This window comes from Microtus ochrogaster, chromosome 17 (assembly GCF_000317375.1).
Source record: "Microtus ochrogaster isolate Prairie Vole_2 chromosome 17, MicOch1.0, whole genome shotgun sequence".
In the NCBI taxonomy this organism is placed as follows: domain Eukaryota; kingdom Metazoa; phylum Chordata; class Mammalia; order Rodentia; family Cricetidae; genus Microtus; species Microtus ochrogaster.
Genome location: NC_022019.1, coordinates 16,038,990 through 16,056,261, shown reverse-complemented (window position 1 = coordinate 16,056,261; position 17,272 = coordinate 16,038,990). Strand labels below are relative to the sequence as shown.

At 47.5% G+C, this 17,272-nt stretch overlaps 1 protein-coding gene across 3 annotated transcripts in view; it reads right to left on the bottom strand.

Moving 5' to 3' along the window:
• Positions 1-17,272, bottom strand: part of Bin3 (bridging integrator 3) — a 60,424-nt gene that overhangs the window by 15,166 nt on the left and 27,986 nt on the right. For all 3 annotated transcript variants that reach the window (XM_026783181.1, XM_005355562.2, XM_026783180.1), the window contains exon 2: positions 4,594-4,642. Coding sequence is in view for 1 of the 3 variants with exons in the window: in XM_005355562.2 (XP_005355619.1) it covers positions 4,594-4,642 (49 nt within the window). In the remaining 2 variants the exon portion in view is untranslated. The remainder of the gene's footprint in view (positions 1-4,593; positions 4,643-17,272) is intronic.

Here is a 17,272-nt window from a genome sequence, read left to right as displayed (position 1 = left end):
CTAAGATCAAAAGGCTGGACCAGCGGAGTCATTTCCCCAGCACGTGGTGCAGGACGGCAGTGGAGAAGAATGAACTCTGAAGTCAATAGCATCTGGTATCTGAGCAGAGTGGTTTCACTTGGTCATTGCTCTAGGCTCAGTGGATCACTTGCTTGGGGGAAGGTAATACATGGGTGGGTGGGTGGGTGTGGGTGGGTGCCCAGCCCACACTGGTGATTGCAGAATGCAACATCCATGTTCTTCTCTTGCTTGCTGGGCATGAGAGGGTTAACAGTAGCCTAGAGATGCAGATAGGAATACAGAGAGCAGCAGCCAAAAGTACTTGGGGAATGGCACCAGGTGAGCCCCGCTGTGGCTAAGCATGGAACCTCATGCTACAGAGTACCACATAACTGGCACTTCATAGCCTTTATAGCCCAGAGGATATGGCTGCTGAGCGTCTTATTTTTCTTCCTATTAGTGTTTACTTCCCAAAGTATAGAATGAAAACTAAGTATTTATTGGCCATAACCAAACTCTTCTGGAGACATACCTAGGCACTTGCTCTCCTGGGGTGGTGGGGCTGAGCTCCTGCACGGCTGCCTTTGGCTTCCAGCCTTCTCTTTTGCAATGCCTGAGAGCGCTGATGTGTGTGGGATGTCAGAGAGCACCTGGTCTGCCTGGCTGGGGACTGCTTGGACTTGTACAGAGGGGCCTTCGAGCTCCCAGCCAGGTGGGATTGTTCAGGGGGAGCAGAAGCTCACAGTCTCTGGAAGACAGAAGCTGGCTGGGGTGGCCACAAGCTCTTTCTGATTGATGTCACTCAAGGTCATCTCAGAGGAACTCGGAAGCACCACCTCTCCTGCTTCCAGGAGCCACGGTGCAGTTCATGGGTCCCTCATCTTTCTCCCCAGAAGACAACCACTTGGGGTAGGACCAGAATTCCAGGCCCTCACATTATGGCTGATGGAATAAAGGGACACATTGGAGTTACATTCCAAGGTGCATGTCTTCTGAGGGAAAGAGCCAAGTGGAAAAGATCTGAATGTTTTTGAATGCTTGATGCCTTTGCCAAAAGGCAACTGGAGGCCAGTCAACAATGCAAGTGTAAACACATGTGCGCGGACTGTCAGGGGATCGGGCAGGGCCGGGCTGCTGAAGGGTAGCCTAGGGAGAATCAAGCCCCACATGATGCTCCCTACATTCTCCCGGGCCCAGGGTGCAAGGGCAATGCCTAGGCTAGCCTGCCCAGCAGGAGCTCGGCACTTGCTAAGTGAGTGAACAAGCTGAGTTCCTTCCAAACTCAAATTCCTGGTAAAGGGGAAAAGGAGGCCGCAGGCGGGGCTGTGGCTCTGATGCCAGGGCTAAGGCGTGTCAGGTCAAAGTGAGGCAGGGAAAGCATCCTGAGAGCCATGCAAGGATGTTATGGGTGGACGGCACCTCCCCTTCAGTATGCTCCAGGGCTAAGGGGGATTAGAGGGGCTGAAGTCTGAAATCTTCCTCGTTGCAGGGGTTCAGAGTGGCTACTTGTCTTTGCCCTGGTTTTGCAATGCACCTACTGGCTAGGAACCTTGTCTTGTGTTTTCCTACGTGCACAAGATCTAAAAAACCCTTGCTTAGTAGGCATGGGAAACAGTGTCTCCAAGAGCTCCCCTGTCCGTGTATGTGTGTGTGTGTGTTTGGTGTATGTCTGTATATGGTGTGTAGGTATATATATGTGTGGTGGTATGTATGTGGGTGTGATGTATATGTATGTGGTGTGTGTGTATGTATGTGTGGTTTCTTTTTTTTTTTTTTTTTTTTTTCTTTGGTTTTTTCGAGACAGGGTTTCTCTGTGTCTTTGGAGCCTGTCCTGGAACTAGCTCTGTAGACCAGGCTGGTCTCGAACTCACAGAGATCCGCCTGCCTCTGCCTCCCGAGTCTTTCGAGACAGGGTTTCTCTGTGGCTTTGGTGCCTGTCCCGGAACTAGCTCTTGTAGACCAGGCTGGCCTTGAAGTCCCAGAGATCCGCCTGCCTCTGCCTCCCGAGTGCTGGGATTAAAGGCGTGCACCACCACCGCCCTGTATGCGTGGTTTCTGTGGTGACTGTGTATGTATGTGTGCTGTGAGTGTATATGTATGTGTATGATGTGTATGTGTGTGTGTATCTGTATGTGTTGTGTGTTTCTGTGTTTATGTTCTTTCTCCATGCTAAGAAACTCTGAGGCTCCAGAGGAGACTAACAGAAGTTGGATTAGGAGGTAGGAATTGTGGTCCTTGTCATAGTGTCAATGGTCAGTCCCTGCAGAGAACATGTCATTCCTGCCACAGTCTCAACAATCATGGAATGCACGCTGGTAACCTGAACACAGGCAAGCAGTGAGAGCCAAGACAATGTTTTCTTTGTGGCTGGCAGCTGGGTACCCTGAGCCAGTAACCTCCTGAAACTCCCTGAAGATAATATGAACATTTCTTCCCATGACAGGGCTGCTATGACTTCCAATAACCTGGGCGGTCACATCTGTTCCTACCCCAGAGTGCGTCACCAGCATCCAGGGACAGCTGCCAGAGATTTGGAGACATCTGCATAGCCCAGGCCTGTGCTCGGAGTGGAGAGGTGAACAAGAACCGATCCAGAGAGGGCAGGGTCTCGCTACCTATACTTAAGCACCCTGGGAGCCGAGGGGAATAGGCTGGGTGGAGGGGAATGCCTTAGCTTTCATTGTTGGTGAAGGATCACAGGCCTAATCCACAATTTCACTGCACCTGGGAGTGGAGCTGCTGGGTCCTTGATGGCTTTGGAGGAAGCCAGCTGTCAGCGAGGGCCCCTTACAGACCAGGCACTGGCTTATGTGAGACTCTTCCTATACTGGGAGTACCCTTACCTTACACACGAGAAAGCTAAGGCTTGAAGAGAGTAAGGCTTGTGCCAAAATCCACAGATAACACAGAGGCAGAGCCAGATAGTAATCCAGGGAATCAGTCTCTAACCTGGCTCCTTAACCTGGATACTTGCTCGATTTGGGGGAGGGGACACCACAGACTAAAGGACGACAAGTCCCTGGCAAGGACATAGACAGCACAGGGAAGGGACAAGGGAAGCTATCAGGGGGGTGTCTGTTCTTCCCTGGGAATCTTTGCTATTCCTTAAAGTAAGGGCTCTAGGATCCCCTATCATGATGGACTGAAAGCCCTGGAACCACAAACCAAAATAAATAACTCCCATCTTTAGCCCCTCCCCCAGGAGCCAAGGCTTTCCACCAACAGACTCTGGCAGGGAGCTGGAAAGTGCACTGTAGCCCATCCTGCTCTGGGGATCAAAGCCCCATCAAGGAAAGATGAAAGTCGTGGTGGAGGGAGGGATTTCTGTCTTCTTGTTTGCATGGGCGAACAAAGTAGGAAAAAAAGACCCTTTTCAAAACCACTTCTCCTCTGGATCTGCTGAGATTACTCTCTGGAGGCTCATAGCCACACCCTCCCCTGCCTGCTGCCCAGCATTTGCACACCCAGACTTTCTGGGTCTTAGCTGAGAGGCTCCACAGATGGTCAGTCACGGAGGTGACACCGAGTCTGCTACAAGCGGCCTTTTTTATGAGGCAGAGGGCGACTCTTTTAAGTTGAGCCCTGCTCCTTTCTGTGACCCATCTCTGGACTTCCTGAAGATAGAGGCACTGGTCAGATGAGTTGGACTTCCTGCCAAACCAAAGTGGGATCGTTCCTCTAGCTCTAGTGGTGGAGCCGAGGAGAGAAGGCGGGAGGCCAAGAGGATGGCAGGAGCTCAGAGGATGGGCACAGGGGCCTCTACTGGGAAGGGAGTCCTGGACCTTGAGTTGTCATGACACAGTATGGCTTTACTCATGTTAAAAACCAAGGTCTTGGGTGCTGGAGAGATGGCTCAAGGGTTAAGAGCATGGCATTTCCAGAGGATCCAGGTTCAATTCCCAGCACCCGCATGGCAGCTCACAACTCCAGGGGAACCTGACACCCTTACACAAACACCCATAAAATAAAGCTTAAAAAGCAAAACAAAACAAAAACCCCTCAAGGCCTCTCTTGTGTGTGAGGGGCTGAAGAAGCTACTCTGGACGGATGGGGCTGCACAGTGGGAGCAGCACAAAGCACAGATGGAGGAGGGACCAGAGCCACAGCCCCGAATGTTAACTGCAGCTTTCCAGGAGGGGACTTTTCAGATCTAATGGTGTCTCCACCACTCTACCGAAAAACCAGACAGTGTGGCCAGGTGAGGTCCATGGGCTTCTAGTGCTAACGTTCCAGGATCTGCAGCTCTCCCTCTCCCGTGTTAGACATAAAACAGGGGTAAACATCATGGGCTCAAAGGTGGGTAGGTGTTATTATTGCACAGAGTGACTGGATCATGGCAGCTATACCACTCTGTGCAAACAAAAAGATGTGGACTACCTTGAGAAGCTGCCGTGTCTTTTAATGTAGTCGAGGTGGCCAGAAAGAAAGGCCTTAGGCACTATCATGGTCTGTGTATTTGGGGAGCAGTGTATGCTCCAGGGCTCTCAGATGTAGAACAACCAACAGGATCCAGTACCAAGACAGAGAAAAACCCAGAGTTGAGGTGATGTGAGGCACAACCGAGACTCAGGGCACAAGAACTGCATTACTCACGGTTTTGGGAATGATCTGTTTCTTGGGCTGCCCGATCTTAAATGGAATCCTGTAAGAGGGAGAGACAGAGGGTGTTGTGAGACACAGGTAAGGCGGGGCAGCAGGAGCAGATACACAGAGGGGATTAATGCTTGCTCCCCCAGTCCTCACGGGACATGTGAGCCAATAGCACCCACTTTGGTTCTAGGATAGACCATGCTCCATGCTCTTGGTCACTCCTGCCTGCTGAGATGGTCATTCCTATTAGTGGTCTGTCACACTGGAAAAGTGGGGGAAGGAAGACACTTTGCGGCTCTGCAAACCTTGCCCTGAGGAACCGCTAAGAGAGAAACGCAGCTCCCTATAGCGGCTATCATTCTTGAAAACATGCCCTTAAGAAAAGCCCACAGACATCCCTCATCTTCTGGAAGAGGCCCTCAGCTTCCCACAGGTGCTACAGTGTATCTGGTAGGGTTTCTGGGGCTGCTAAGGAGAGAGGACAAATTAAATAACATTTCTATTAAAAAAAAGAGACAGGATGAAATGTGGCGGGCTTGGTGAAGCATCTGCCCAAGCCTGCTTGGGACTTGCTAAGAAGCGTGTTTACCACGTTCCCAGATTAATTTGGAAGAAGCTGGGGCTAACACAAGGGAGATCATGGGGCTGGAGCTCAGAAGAGGGGCCGCAGCCCAGCTTCCAGCTACTCCAGCAGGCTGCTCTAAGCCACGAGCCACTGCCCGGGTGCCCTTTCTTGCTCTCAAGAGTGAGTGGATTGACAGAGGCAACGGAGAGATTTCTTCCAGGTCCTGACAACATGGACCCTGTTAGTCCACATTGGTGGCCAGGTGAGAACATCAACACGGTTCGTACCAGTGGTGACAGAGAGGGGAATGCGTTTCCCCTACCTGTCCTGACCCTAGGTCGGAAGTGTACCTAGGGGCCTGCTCTGGGAAGAAGCCCCAAAGACAGCCTCTCAATACTCTCCTCTCGGCTTCTGGGCCGACGATGCCAAGGCTGTTCTAACCAACCCTTAGGCTCCATTCCCATCCTTCCTTTAGTCATTCTCCCGCGCCCGCCTCCACCTGGCCCAAGTTGACCAACACTGCTGCTAACCCCAACGGTATAATTAACCACCGATAATAACCCCCAGACAGCGATCTGGCTGAGGGGATGGGCTGGCCTGAGTCATGGTGGTTTAAATTTAATTTCTGGAGGACATCCTGTTTATTGTTAACCCAGCCCCATAATTTGGGAGAGTTAACCCTTTGGGGTCTGGCAGAAAGCAAAGTGTCTTGGGCTGTGTCATCATCAGATGGGAAAAGGTTTGCTGTGGGACTGACGAGAGGTGGGGTTGGGGGGAGAAACTGTCGTTTCAGTTTCTCAGACCTAAAGAGGAAAAGGAGGAGCTGGGTTTTCTGTCCCAGCCCCCACCACTTTCCCTAAGACTGGGAAGTGGAGTTGAGGGCTGATGAACATGTACTCTCGAGGACCACTTTGGAGGCTGCACACACTTGGGTTCTGTGGGGAAGAAGCTGCGATGGGACAAGGACAACAGGAAGGAGACCCTGTCTCTGCCCCACTGGTTCTGCCACTGTGCCAATCAGTCTCTCTGAAACCCAGCTTCCTCTACGAGGAAACCAGCCTGACTAGCTGGCCCTCTTGCTTACCTACAAGGGACCTGCACCCCAAGAATATGGGGAGTGGGCTGAGGATCCTGAAGAGCCCTCAGAGTGGCCCCAGAATCTGGAGCGACAGACCACAGCCCAAGGGAGCTAGAGTTGGTGGCTCTCGCCTGCAGGGTCATGGCCTCTGCAGCCCTCACCTTAGCATCCCAGGCCTTGTAGAGCATCATGACATCAGAAAAGAGGTTTTCCCACTTTAACCCTCTCATGCTGCAGGAAGGAAACAGATTTTTAAGAAGATTCAGTGTTGGGCCCAGAGTCACTGTGTTGCTTCCCTGGTCTCCTGCTTCTTGCTGCCATTCACGGTTCAGTGTTTTGCTCCTGAACTGTTCTAGGTCTGAGTCTGTGGGATCAGCTGGGGCTGATGGCCAAGCGCCTACAAATGCAGGAGAGCCTGTATGAAGCCGAGTGTGTTAGCACAAGGGGGAACCGTGGATCCGCAGACAGAGTCAGGTCTCCAACTGCAGTTACTGATGGCCAGGCAGCATTTCATCAGACTGTCTGCACTACTGTTCAGCCCGCTAGCTCCAAAGACACGTCCACCTGTTACAACATCTTTTAACTAAAATATACATTTTATTCTAGATTTCCAGAAAAACTGTGAAGTAACATAATTACTTTGCCCCTGCCCTGTCTGCCGTATGAACATCTTATATTGGTATGGAACATTGGTCATGATTAATGGACCTGGAATGACATTAAAATCCGTGCTTTATTCAGTTACTTTAGTTTCTGCTCAACACCCTTTCCAGAACTCGGACCCCATGCCTCCTGCTGTGACGATGTCTACACTTCCCTTGGCTTTGATGACCCCCTTTTAAGGGGCACCGGTCGGGCATTTTATAGCTAAAATGCTCCCCACCCCTTGGATTTGGGGGGCTGGAGAGATGGCTCAGTGGATTGAGAATACTGGTTGCTCTTTCAGAGGACCTGAGTTCAGTTCCCATCACCCACATGGGGTGGCTTACAGCCACTGACAACTCTAGCTCTAGGGGACCCGATGCCTTCCTCCGGCCCTGGCAGGCATCCCCACACATGTGGCACACATCCATACATTCACATAACATAAATAAAAATAAATGTTTAAAAAAGGAGAGAGTCATTCTTGTTACATCTCCCCACAGACACACTGCAGACAAGAGACAGCCCTGCTGCCCCCGACTGAGCCACAGGCTGAGGAAGTCAGGGCTTCAAAGGCTCTCCCTCTGTGGTTCCCCCTCCCCCTACTTCTTTCCACCAGGGAGCCACTGTTTATTTTACTATCTATTCATATCGGCATGGACTCATGGCTATTTTATACTCGGGGTCATAATCCAATACTGCCTTATTTTGATACTAAGAACTGCTCTGGTCTGACCACTGACAGACAGCCTTGCAGTTGGTTCCTGTGACCCTCTGACATATTCCCATCAGTGTGTGAGCATATGTCTGAGTTATGTGGTGTTTCCTCCAGGACACCCTGGCTCAGCTTTCCTGCTCTAGGTCCAGTTTGGGGGAGAAACTTCCATTCCATTGTGCCTGATAATGTGACCTTTTCTTTTCTATGGAGTCCACACAGGGCTGTTTCTCAGTTTCTCTGATTATTTCCTGTCCCAAACTGGGAAATGATGTTGTCAGGACCACTTGGATCATAAAGGGAAACGGGCACACAGCAACACCACCCAAGCAGAGATAACCCGCCGCCCAGCTAATGATAAGGAGCGCTTAAGTCTACAGCTGTGCTTAGAAAGCTCTCATTGAAAATTCAAGGAAAGGGTGAGAGAGAAGGGAAGAAGATGCCCTAAAGACGACCAGTGTTTCAGTGGTGTTAACTATATGTTTTTACAAGAGCTGGAAGGAAAACAGCTGAGGCTAATCGCAAGTGCTGGCAGCCTCAGTTCTGGGTGTGAGAATGTGGCTACTGTTTTCTTCTTTTCACTTGCTGTAATTCTTCAAATAAGCCAAAGGGAGGGGGGGCAGGGAAAGCAACCAAACAAAAAAAACCCCAAAACGCTTCAGTTTTTTTTCCTTAACTACAAAAATAGCATCTGATTAGTGTAGGAAACTTGGAAGACATGGGAAGTACAAATGATAGAGAAACCTGAATGCACACACACCACAAAGACAAAAATAAGCAGTGGAGGTGAATTACAACACGGGCATGCATCTGCACACATATATAGATCTATATATACACACACACACGCATATATGCCATGTAGTACCTCCTTTAGCTGTATATATGTACATAAGCATAAGTCAGCATAGTTTTTAATCTAATCTTTAAAAGTCTTTAAAATAGTAGACAAAGTAATGGGTTTCATTATTGCACCTTCACGCATTTGCAACAGAACACTTTGGCCTCATTTGCCCGTCTCCCACTAGGTGAGGTCCTCCCTCATCTAGTCTTTGCTTCAGCTTTTGTGGATCCCAGCACTCCAGCTACGCTTCCCACTTCCCTTTTCTTTTCGTGATCCTTTCTCTAATTTTGTGATAATGCACACACACACCCTTTCAAATCTAGCTTCTGCATGAGGAAAAACACACATGGGATTTGCCTTTTGGAGACTGGCTTGTTTTGCTTAACATAATGATTTCCAGTTGCAATCAATCTCTCTCTCTCTCTCTCTCTCTCTCTCTCTCTCTCTCTCTCTCTCTCTCTCTCTGGCCTACAAATGTCATGCTTTCATTTTTCTTTATGGTTGCAAAAATTTCCTTTGTGCATTGTCCCCCATCTTCATTATCCACTTATTTGTTGACAGAATCATAGGCTGGATGCATCCCCTGGTTTCGTGCCCAGCACGGCTATTAACACGGGCGTGCAGGTGTCACTTTGGCACACTGCTCCAGGAGGGCGACAGCTACATTTCTGCTATCAAGTTTTCCTAAAATTCCATGACTTTAACCCCAATGAGACAATTTTAATTTAGTGCACTTTGCAAAGGAAATTCAGTAGTTAATAACAGCAACTTTAGAAGCTCTCACCACCACCTCAGCGCACTGCAGGCTGAGGCCGAGGCCCAGTTTTTGTTTCTGTATCGTTTACTTGACTAGTGCATCTTTGGACTTCAGAGCTTGACCTTTTGCGCTGTCCTTTGTGCTGTTGATTCCCAGCTGGCTCCTCTCTGGGGAACGTCAATGACAGCTTAAAGTCCCTCCTCCCTTTCCCGGCTCTTTGGAGTTCTTTCTAGTCTTTATGTATTGGCTTAAAATGTCTTCCTTGGATGTCTCACGTATATGACTTGGGAACAAAAGAAAACTCTGAGGCACACAGCACGTTGGTTGATCCAGTAGAACCTTCCTAACGCTGAGACCCGTTAACACAGTTCCTCATACGGTGGTGACACCAACCAACCATAAACTATTTCATTGCTACTTCATAGCTGTAATTCTGTTACTGTTATGAATCGTAATGTAAGTATCTGGTATGTAGGATATGAATTGTAATTAAATATCTGATAGCAAGAATAACCTTACAGCTTGATATGTCTCTGTATTTTCATTCCTACAGTCCTGGCTGCATGGTCTTTGTCTTTTCACAGGAGAGTCAGCATCATTTTCCCAAAGGACAAAGAGAATTTGCTTTTTTCTCAGTTAGTGTTGATTGAAATTTGCTTTCTACTACTCCCAATGTAGGAAGAAATCATGTTTCCCTGCTAACTGGTGATACATAAATATAAATTTTAAGACTGATGGAAAATTTAGGAAAACCTCATGTTTCTTTTATAAATAAACTAAGTGTTCAGGGCACAGTTCAAGATTTCTTGTACAATGATTAATCTCAATGCTCTCTGAGTTAGTGACAGTAACCATTTGTCACTGATGTCCTTGCAGGTAACATATCATGAGTTTTGTTATCTTTGTTGTGTTTTTCACATTAAATACACTAGAAATTCCTGTCTTATCAATGTATTCATGTGAATTGCTCCTGTTCATTAAACAGATTCTCAAACAATTACCATTAATATTTAAAATTGATTTTGTCTCCTTACTGATGACTACTTTTGTGTATAAACTGAAAATACTTTGTTTTATTGTTTGATTTCCATTGATGTTAACTGCTCACCTATCACTTGTGTTTGATTCATTTTTAAATCCAATTTCCGCCCAATTTTTGTAATGCTGGGAATTGAACCCAAGCTTATCAGGCAAGCATTCTATCAGTGAGCTATAATCCTCAGTTTCTCCTTTAATTTAAAAATAAATTTAAAGGTGATTTCAAAGGTACTTTTTGTATACTTCTAAGTCAGAGCCAGTCATTTCTCATTTGTTTTATTAAAAATGTCTCAAACACTTTATAAATGGTGGGTAAAACACTATAATCTCAACTCATCTCCCAGCCCCACCCTAAGGAAGGCACAGGCTGTGTCAAAGCTGAGTGACATCAGTGGAATAATAGTAATAAACAAAGCGACAAGTCAGAAGCGTGAACAACAATAACAGTTAATTATGGTAGAAATGCTTTCAGTTTAGAAAACCAGGACCATGTGACCACAAGGCTAGGGCTCCTTCTAAAGGGGCTGGACACTGTTCATGCAAGTGAGGGTTCCTGAAGCGAGGTTTTGTTAGTTTCCCAGAGTAAATTCACCTGTACATCCCCTAGTGTGGAGCTCTCTGTCAGAGGTGGATCCTTCGTCCTTCTGCTAGGACAGAGTAAAGCTCAAGGAAGGAGGGAGATGGCTGGGCTCTCCACTTCATCCAGTCCTGGCGTGGAGTCCCTGAGTCTGGCCTCACTCCACTCTTAGAGGGACTTGTATATGGTGCAATGAATCTCATTCCTCTGCAAACACTGTCTTTTTAGCTCAGCTGTTTGTTGGGAAGACAGATCTTTGTGTTGACTTAATATCCTTGTGAAAATACCAACTGGTCACAAATGCAAAGGTATATTCTGCACCCTCCATTTCACTCCATTAGTCTATCTGCCTGTACCACCCCATCTGACTTACTGCAGCTTTGGAGTAAGCTTTACGGCTGGGAAATGAGAGCCTTCCAACTTTGCTCTTCTTAAGGTTATTTTGATTATTCTGTGTCTCCTTTCTTTCCAGATGAATTTTAGTGGTTTATTTTTCACTCTTAAATCTTGTATCCATTTAGAATTTATTTTAAGTGTGAGACTAGACAGTTGCTTTAACAGGAATTAAAATGTATCTTTCTCACAAAGCTGGGCGTGCTGGCACACAGTTATAATCTATAATCCTAGAGATAAAGACAGGCGATCCCTGGGGCTTGCTGGCTAACTAGCTCAAGCAACCTGGAGTTCTAGGCCAGTGAGATCCTACCTCAAAAGACAAGGCACACAGGACCTGGAGGCTTGCCCTGATACACACTTGCAAACATGTAGGATATAGTCTTTTTTTTTTTGGCATGTGTTGGTATAATTTTTTTTTCAGATAGTTCCCACACCAGCCTGGAACTCATTCTATAGCACAAGCTGACATTAAATTCACAGCAGTCCTCCTGCTTCAGCCCCCTAAGTGCTGGGATTACAGGAATGCACCCCCATGCATGACTTAGAAAGTATCTTTGAAAAAAATCATGTATTGTGTTAAATATTTCTGCTGTTCCATATCACAGGCTAATAACATGGGTTTAACTATTTAGGGTTGCAAAAACTCTTAACATCAAGTAAAATGAATTCCTTATCATTGCATGTCTTTCCCAGGTAATATTTAGAGCTATTTTTGTTTTATTAGTCAAGATGAATCATCTGCTATGTCCTCCCTCCATATTAAAACCCTATAAATATATTTAATATCATTAGCGATGCATCACGCTCATAGGACTTTAAGTGTGTGAAGAACCCGCATCCATAGACACATAAGTTTACACTTAGGGCAGCAATATTCCCATCTGCTCATTCGAGTCTTTTTATTGTGCCCTTAGTCTTACAGCTCAATTCTTTGTTTCTTTTCCTTTCCTCCCTTTCTCTCTCCCTCCTCCACCCCCTCTTTCTTTCTTAAACAGGGCTTCTACATTTATTTCGCTGGCTATTTAAAGAGCCCAAGGTAATATTTAAATGTGAAACATTTAGCTCTTTATGTCTTAGGTATGTTTCATGGCGGTTAATCCCGCTCCCCCATCCCCATGAGATGTTTTTTTTCCCCACTCTGTCTTGCTGGATAATTTACCCTACAACCACTCACCATACCTACAGTTATCCTATATAGCCTAAGAAGTTCATCTGTGGAAGGGAAACTCACTAGGTTTTCCAAATACGTATAGGAAAATAAGGATCAAATGTTCCTTTTCCTTACCAATACTTATACCTGATTCTTGTCTAGTTACTGTGTTGGCTAGAAGTGGTCTTTTGTTGTTGCCATAACAATAAGATGGATTTGCACTTGATCTTCCACTATGCGACATGAAGGGAGCCACTGATTTCAGACACAAAGCCCGCAGAGGAAGGAAACAGCTGTCTGCTGCTAGATTATTAGAAGACACAGAGATTGCATTTTTGGCAGACCAATGTCTTGGCAGCATGCATCTGGGTGAGCAGTTTACTCTCCTATGACGTATCACTGGGATGAAATGAGCAAATATGTTTCCTAATATTGAACCACCCTGTCATTCTGAAGTGTTCGCCTGATAAAGAGCACAGGCTAGTCAACCACTACGCCGCTGTATTTTGCTTTCTGATTATGATACGAAGCTCATCAAGGACACGGACTGAATGCTTTCCTTCTCTGCGATCCTGGCAGGTATGGTCTTAGGCATAGCGCAACATTCTCAGCCTTTTGCTGAACATTTAATGTATCATTACTAAAGGGCTACCTTTTGTGAAAAGTGCGATGCTAGCTTCTGGGAACAAATAAGGAAAACCCATGCCATGACTTCATAGAGCGTTTATTTCATGAATGAGTAAAAGGAATTCAACTGTCCCAAGCTTGGGTCCTGCAAAATACTACACTGTGATTTAGGGGTCCTAAAAAACATAAACCACCACCTCCCCCACCACATGCACTCATAGACAGGGTATATAAAGAACAAAAAAGGTAACGGTTTCCAATCTGATGTGTGATCAAAACTAACAGACAAGGAATGCCACTAGCTAGCTACAGATCAGAACTGGCCTTTGACCTCTGAAGCAAAGCCTGGAGAAGCTATTAAAGCTTGAGTCAAGAATATAACTAACTTTTATTTATGTGTATGAGTCTTATGCCTGCATGTAGGCATGTATACCACATGCCTGCAGAAGCCAGAAGAGGCTGACAGATACCTGGAAGTGGAGTCACAGATTGTGGTTAGGCACTATTTAAGTGCTGGGAATTGTACTTGGGTCCTCTGCAAGAGCAGCAACTGCTCTTAACCACTGAGCCATCTCGCTAGTCCCCAAGGCAAGGCATTCTAAAGAGCTTTTGAGGATACTACAAAGGGAGAGGAGTCTCCTGGGTTATTGGATATAACCCCATTGTGCCCAGAAATGGCTAGAAACCGGGGGCAGATGGGATACTCCCTGGCACTGGTATGGGGCATACTCCTAGTGGACAGTGGAAGATGACAGGGAGGGGACAAGAGAAAGAAACTGCAGTTCAGCTATATTTCACCAGACTCTCTGCCTCCCCAAGCTGTGGCAGAGTCAGGCTAGGAGGAACAGCTGCTCTGGGGGGTGGCAGCATGCATGAGTGACAGCTAGGAGGCGGCTGGGTCACAGGCTTCTGATCCTCCAGGACAAGGAGGCCAAGGGGGCAAGCAGTAGCCCAGAGAGAAAGTAAGGCCTGCTCCCCAGAGAATCTCTGTTTTCTGGGAGAAATCAAGAAGTCTGTGGTTCTCTCTGGAATGGGAGTCACTCCTCAGCTCTGCTGGCCACTCTATAAACACAGGCTCCAGGGGCCAGGGGAAGGGATATTTTGGTCTCACTAACAAAATGGAGAAAACAGTCCTCAACCTCTAACTCGCCTCACCTCAGAGAGAAAGAAAACAAAAACAAAACAAAACCCATGTTTACAGAGGGAAAGGACTCACAATAAAGAAAAGTCAACAGGATGTTCTCCAAAGCTACAAATATACTTCTTTCAAACAGTAAATATGTCTATTAGCAGTGTGATGCCAGTTGGCTAATTCTGTCTCGGTGGAACCTTCCAAACAGGGTCCTGCTCTTGTGTAACATCTATTTACAAACGGTTCTTCTGCTTTCTCCATTTGCTAGGTTTCTCAATCTTTTGTTTCCTCACCCGCCTCTGCTGCAGGGGCAGAGACAACAGGCCGGCCCAGATGGTGGCTGCGTGGGGATCCCCGGGTCACCCCAGCACATCACTCAATTCCTGCCTTCTTGGGAGCATCCCCTGTGCTCAGCATACGCAGCGGCAGGTAGTTCAAACCTCTGTGAGCTCTCTTGGCTTCGGCTGGCTTTCCAAGATTTGCTGCTAGTAAATGGGAAGCTAGGCCTGGGGGTGGGAAGAACCCCCAGAACGATTCAGGCTCCCCCGTTCTGTACCTTTTGATATGTCCAGCTGGGCAAGAGACACACAGACACCCGGAGCTGGGGGTGGGGGTGAGAAGAAAGGAAAGCTGAGCAAGAGTAGGCGGTGGTTGATAGTGGCTGGAAACCCTGGCTCCCCAGGGAGTGGTCTGGGCCTGAGTCACTGTCTCAGTAAGAGAGGAAGGTGGGCGTGAGGCAGCAGATTCTCCGGGGCCCTGGCACTGCCCCCATCCTTCATAGACTGTCTTTGGAGTCCTGCCTGCTCTGGTTTGAGGCCCACAAGTCCACCACCAACTTAACATTCAGCAAAGTAGAGGACCAGGGCCTGGGTCAGGGCCAGGCAGAGCTTACCACATCATGTGGCCCTGTTGGAACAGGTGTTCAATGGATCTCTCTTTTCTAGTTGCTATGCTGAAGGCCAGAGAAAGGTCAGCCTGAGAAAGAGCAGGACAGACTCCCTCAGAGGGTAGCAACCTGGGCTAAAATTCTCCACCTCAGTGCCCATGACCACAGCCTCCTGCCCTTGACATGCTTGGCATGAATTAGCTACATCCCAGATGAGAGAAGGTGGAACAGGACCCCCGACCTGTTATTTGTTTGAAGAGGGCGTGTGCACAATTAAAAATAGAGTCCATGACTTTGTGACTTGGCTGACTTGTAAGTGGGACCAGGACAATCAAGCAGCTCAGCTGTGATCCCTCCTTCCCGCTGCTCCCCAGTCTGCCCTCTGAAGCAGAGACAGAATGCATTACATGGTGTCAGGTCACGTGAACGAGGATGCCACCTAGTTAAAGCGAGCATTTATTAAGCACCTGCTATGGCCAGATTCTACAGACTTCTGATAAAATGACTCCCATGAAGCACTCAACTCCTGGGCCTCACAGGGGCAGCACAGGAGGAGGGCGGTGTCAGGATGCTGGGGTTCAAGTCCTGGCTGTGCCGGTCAGCTGTGACATTCACACAAGTTATCTCAACTTCCTCAGTTTCCTGACCTACAAAACAGGGCAAGTATCTACTTATCCTACAAGGCCGCTGAGGGAGCCGAGTGAGTTCAGTGCTTGAAACGGCTCCTGACAGGAGTCACTGGTGCAGAGAGATCTGCTGTGACGCTGGTGGCAAGCCACTGTGATGAAGACCAAACTGAGGCCTAGAGGGAGGGCTGCACAAAAAGACGGAAATAAAAATACCCGAGGCAGGGGTCCAGAAAACTCGAAATTGTGTGTTGTTCTTGAGGCAAGCAGCGGTCCTACAGTACACTGTACCACAAGCTATCCCTCGGCTTACAACCCAGCGGGGGGATTTCTCCCTAAACAGCGTGAGGATTTGTGCTAGTGGTCCAGAGGCTGTCATGTGCTTAAAGGCCAAGAAAATAGAAGACAGAAGATTCAAGGTGTCTGGTGACAATTATCTAAGAAACTTCTAGTGTTTGACAGACAGGCCATCATCTTTTCTCATTCTCGGCAAGACATGAGGGTAGGAAAGGGCAGGTGCCCAACTGTACAGAAGCCGCTGGAGCTCCCCAATGAGCTTGCCTTACTGCTGTCCTTTTTGTTACCCCAGAATAATCACCATTCTGAGTCCAGGATTTCTTATCTTCTTCCCCACATTTTCACTACATGTGTCCATAAGCAAAGCCTAGTCTCATTTTCTTGGTCTAAACCTTATGTAAGCAGCAAATGTCATCGAGACGCCAGCTTTTACACTCTCGGAAGCAGTGTACTCCGAGACTCATCCATGCTCATATACAGACCTAGGCCTTACTCTCCAGCTGTAGCCCAGGCTGGCCTCAAACTCACGATGCTCTTGCCTCAGCATTCCAAGTGCTGGGATTATGTGTGTGTGCCACTATGCTTGGCTACTTGGCTCACTGAACATGCCACTTCACTATGTCCAAATATTACAGTTGCTGGACCTCTACGGTGACAAAGCTGGCTTCGGGTAGGTGTTTCATCTGGGGTCCAGGCTGTGCCAGAGTCCAGTTTACCCCTCCAGCCCCCAATACCCCCGTGAGTTCCCACTACTCCTCACCCTCAGACACTTATTGCCCCTCCGTTGGCTCCCTTTCCTGGAAGGTGACAAGCGACGGGTAGATATTCTTTACAGCCGCCCCTCTGCAGTTCTCCTCTCTTCCCCTCCCTTCCTTTCTCTCCCTCCTTCCTCTGTCTCTGTCTTTCTTCCGGTACTGGGGATTGAACCTAAAGCCTTTGGCATGCTAAGCAATAGCTCTACCACTGACTTACATCCTCACCCCCCCCCCTTTAAAATGTTTATTTTTAGTCAAGGTCTTATAACCAAGCAAAACCGGCCACATAAACACCTGTATTTAGGTTGCTGAAGTTACAGTGCTGCTTTGTAGTCTGATTATTTGTGACCATGTGCTTGCACTGTTGTCTTTCAAACTGGAGTCTGTGTAAAATACCTACCCACTTTCTTTTGGGGCACTGGGTTTCTAATCCAGGGCACATAGATCAGTTTAAACTGTGACACACTGTTACACGCATGCATGCGCACACACACACACACACTCACACACTATATCTCTATCTATATATATTGATTGATTTATAAAAAGTAGTCACAGAATCAATGAAGATAAATCATTCTTTAAAATATGAAAGAG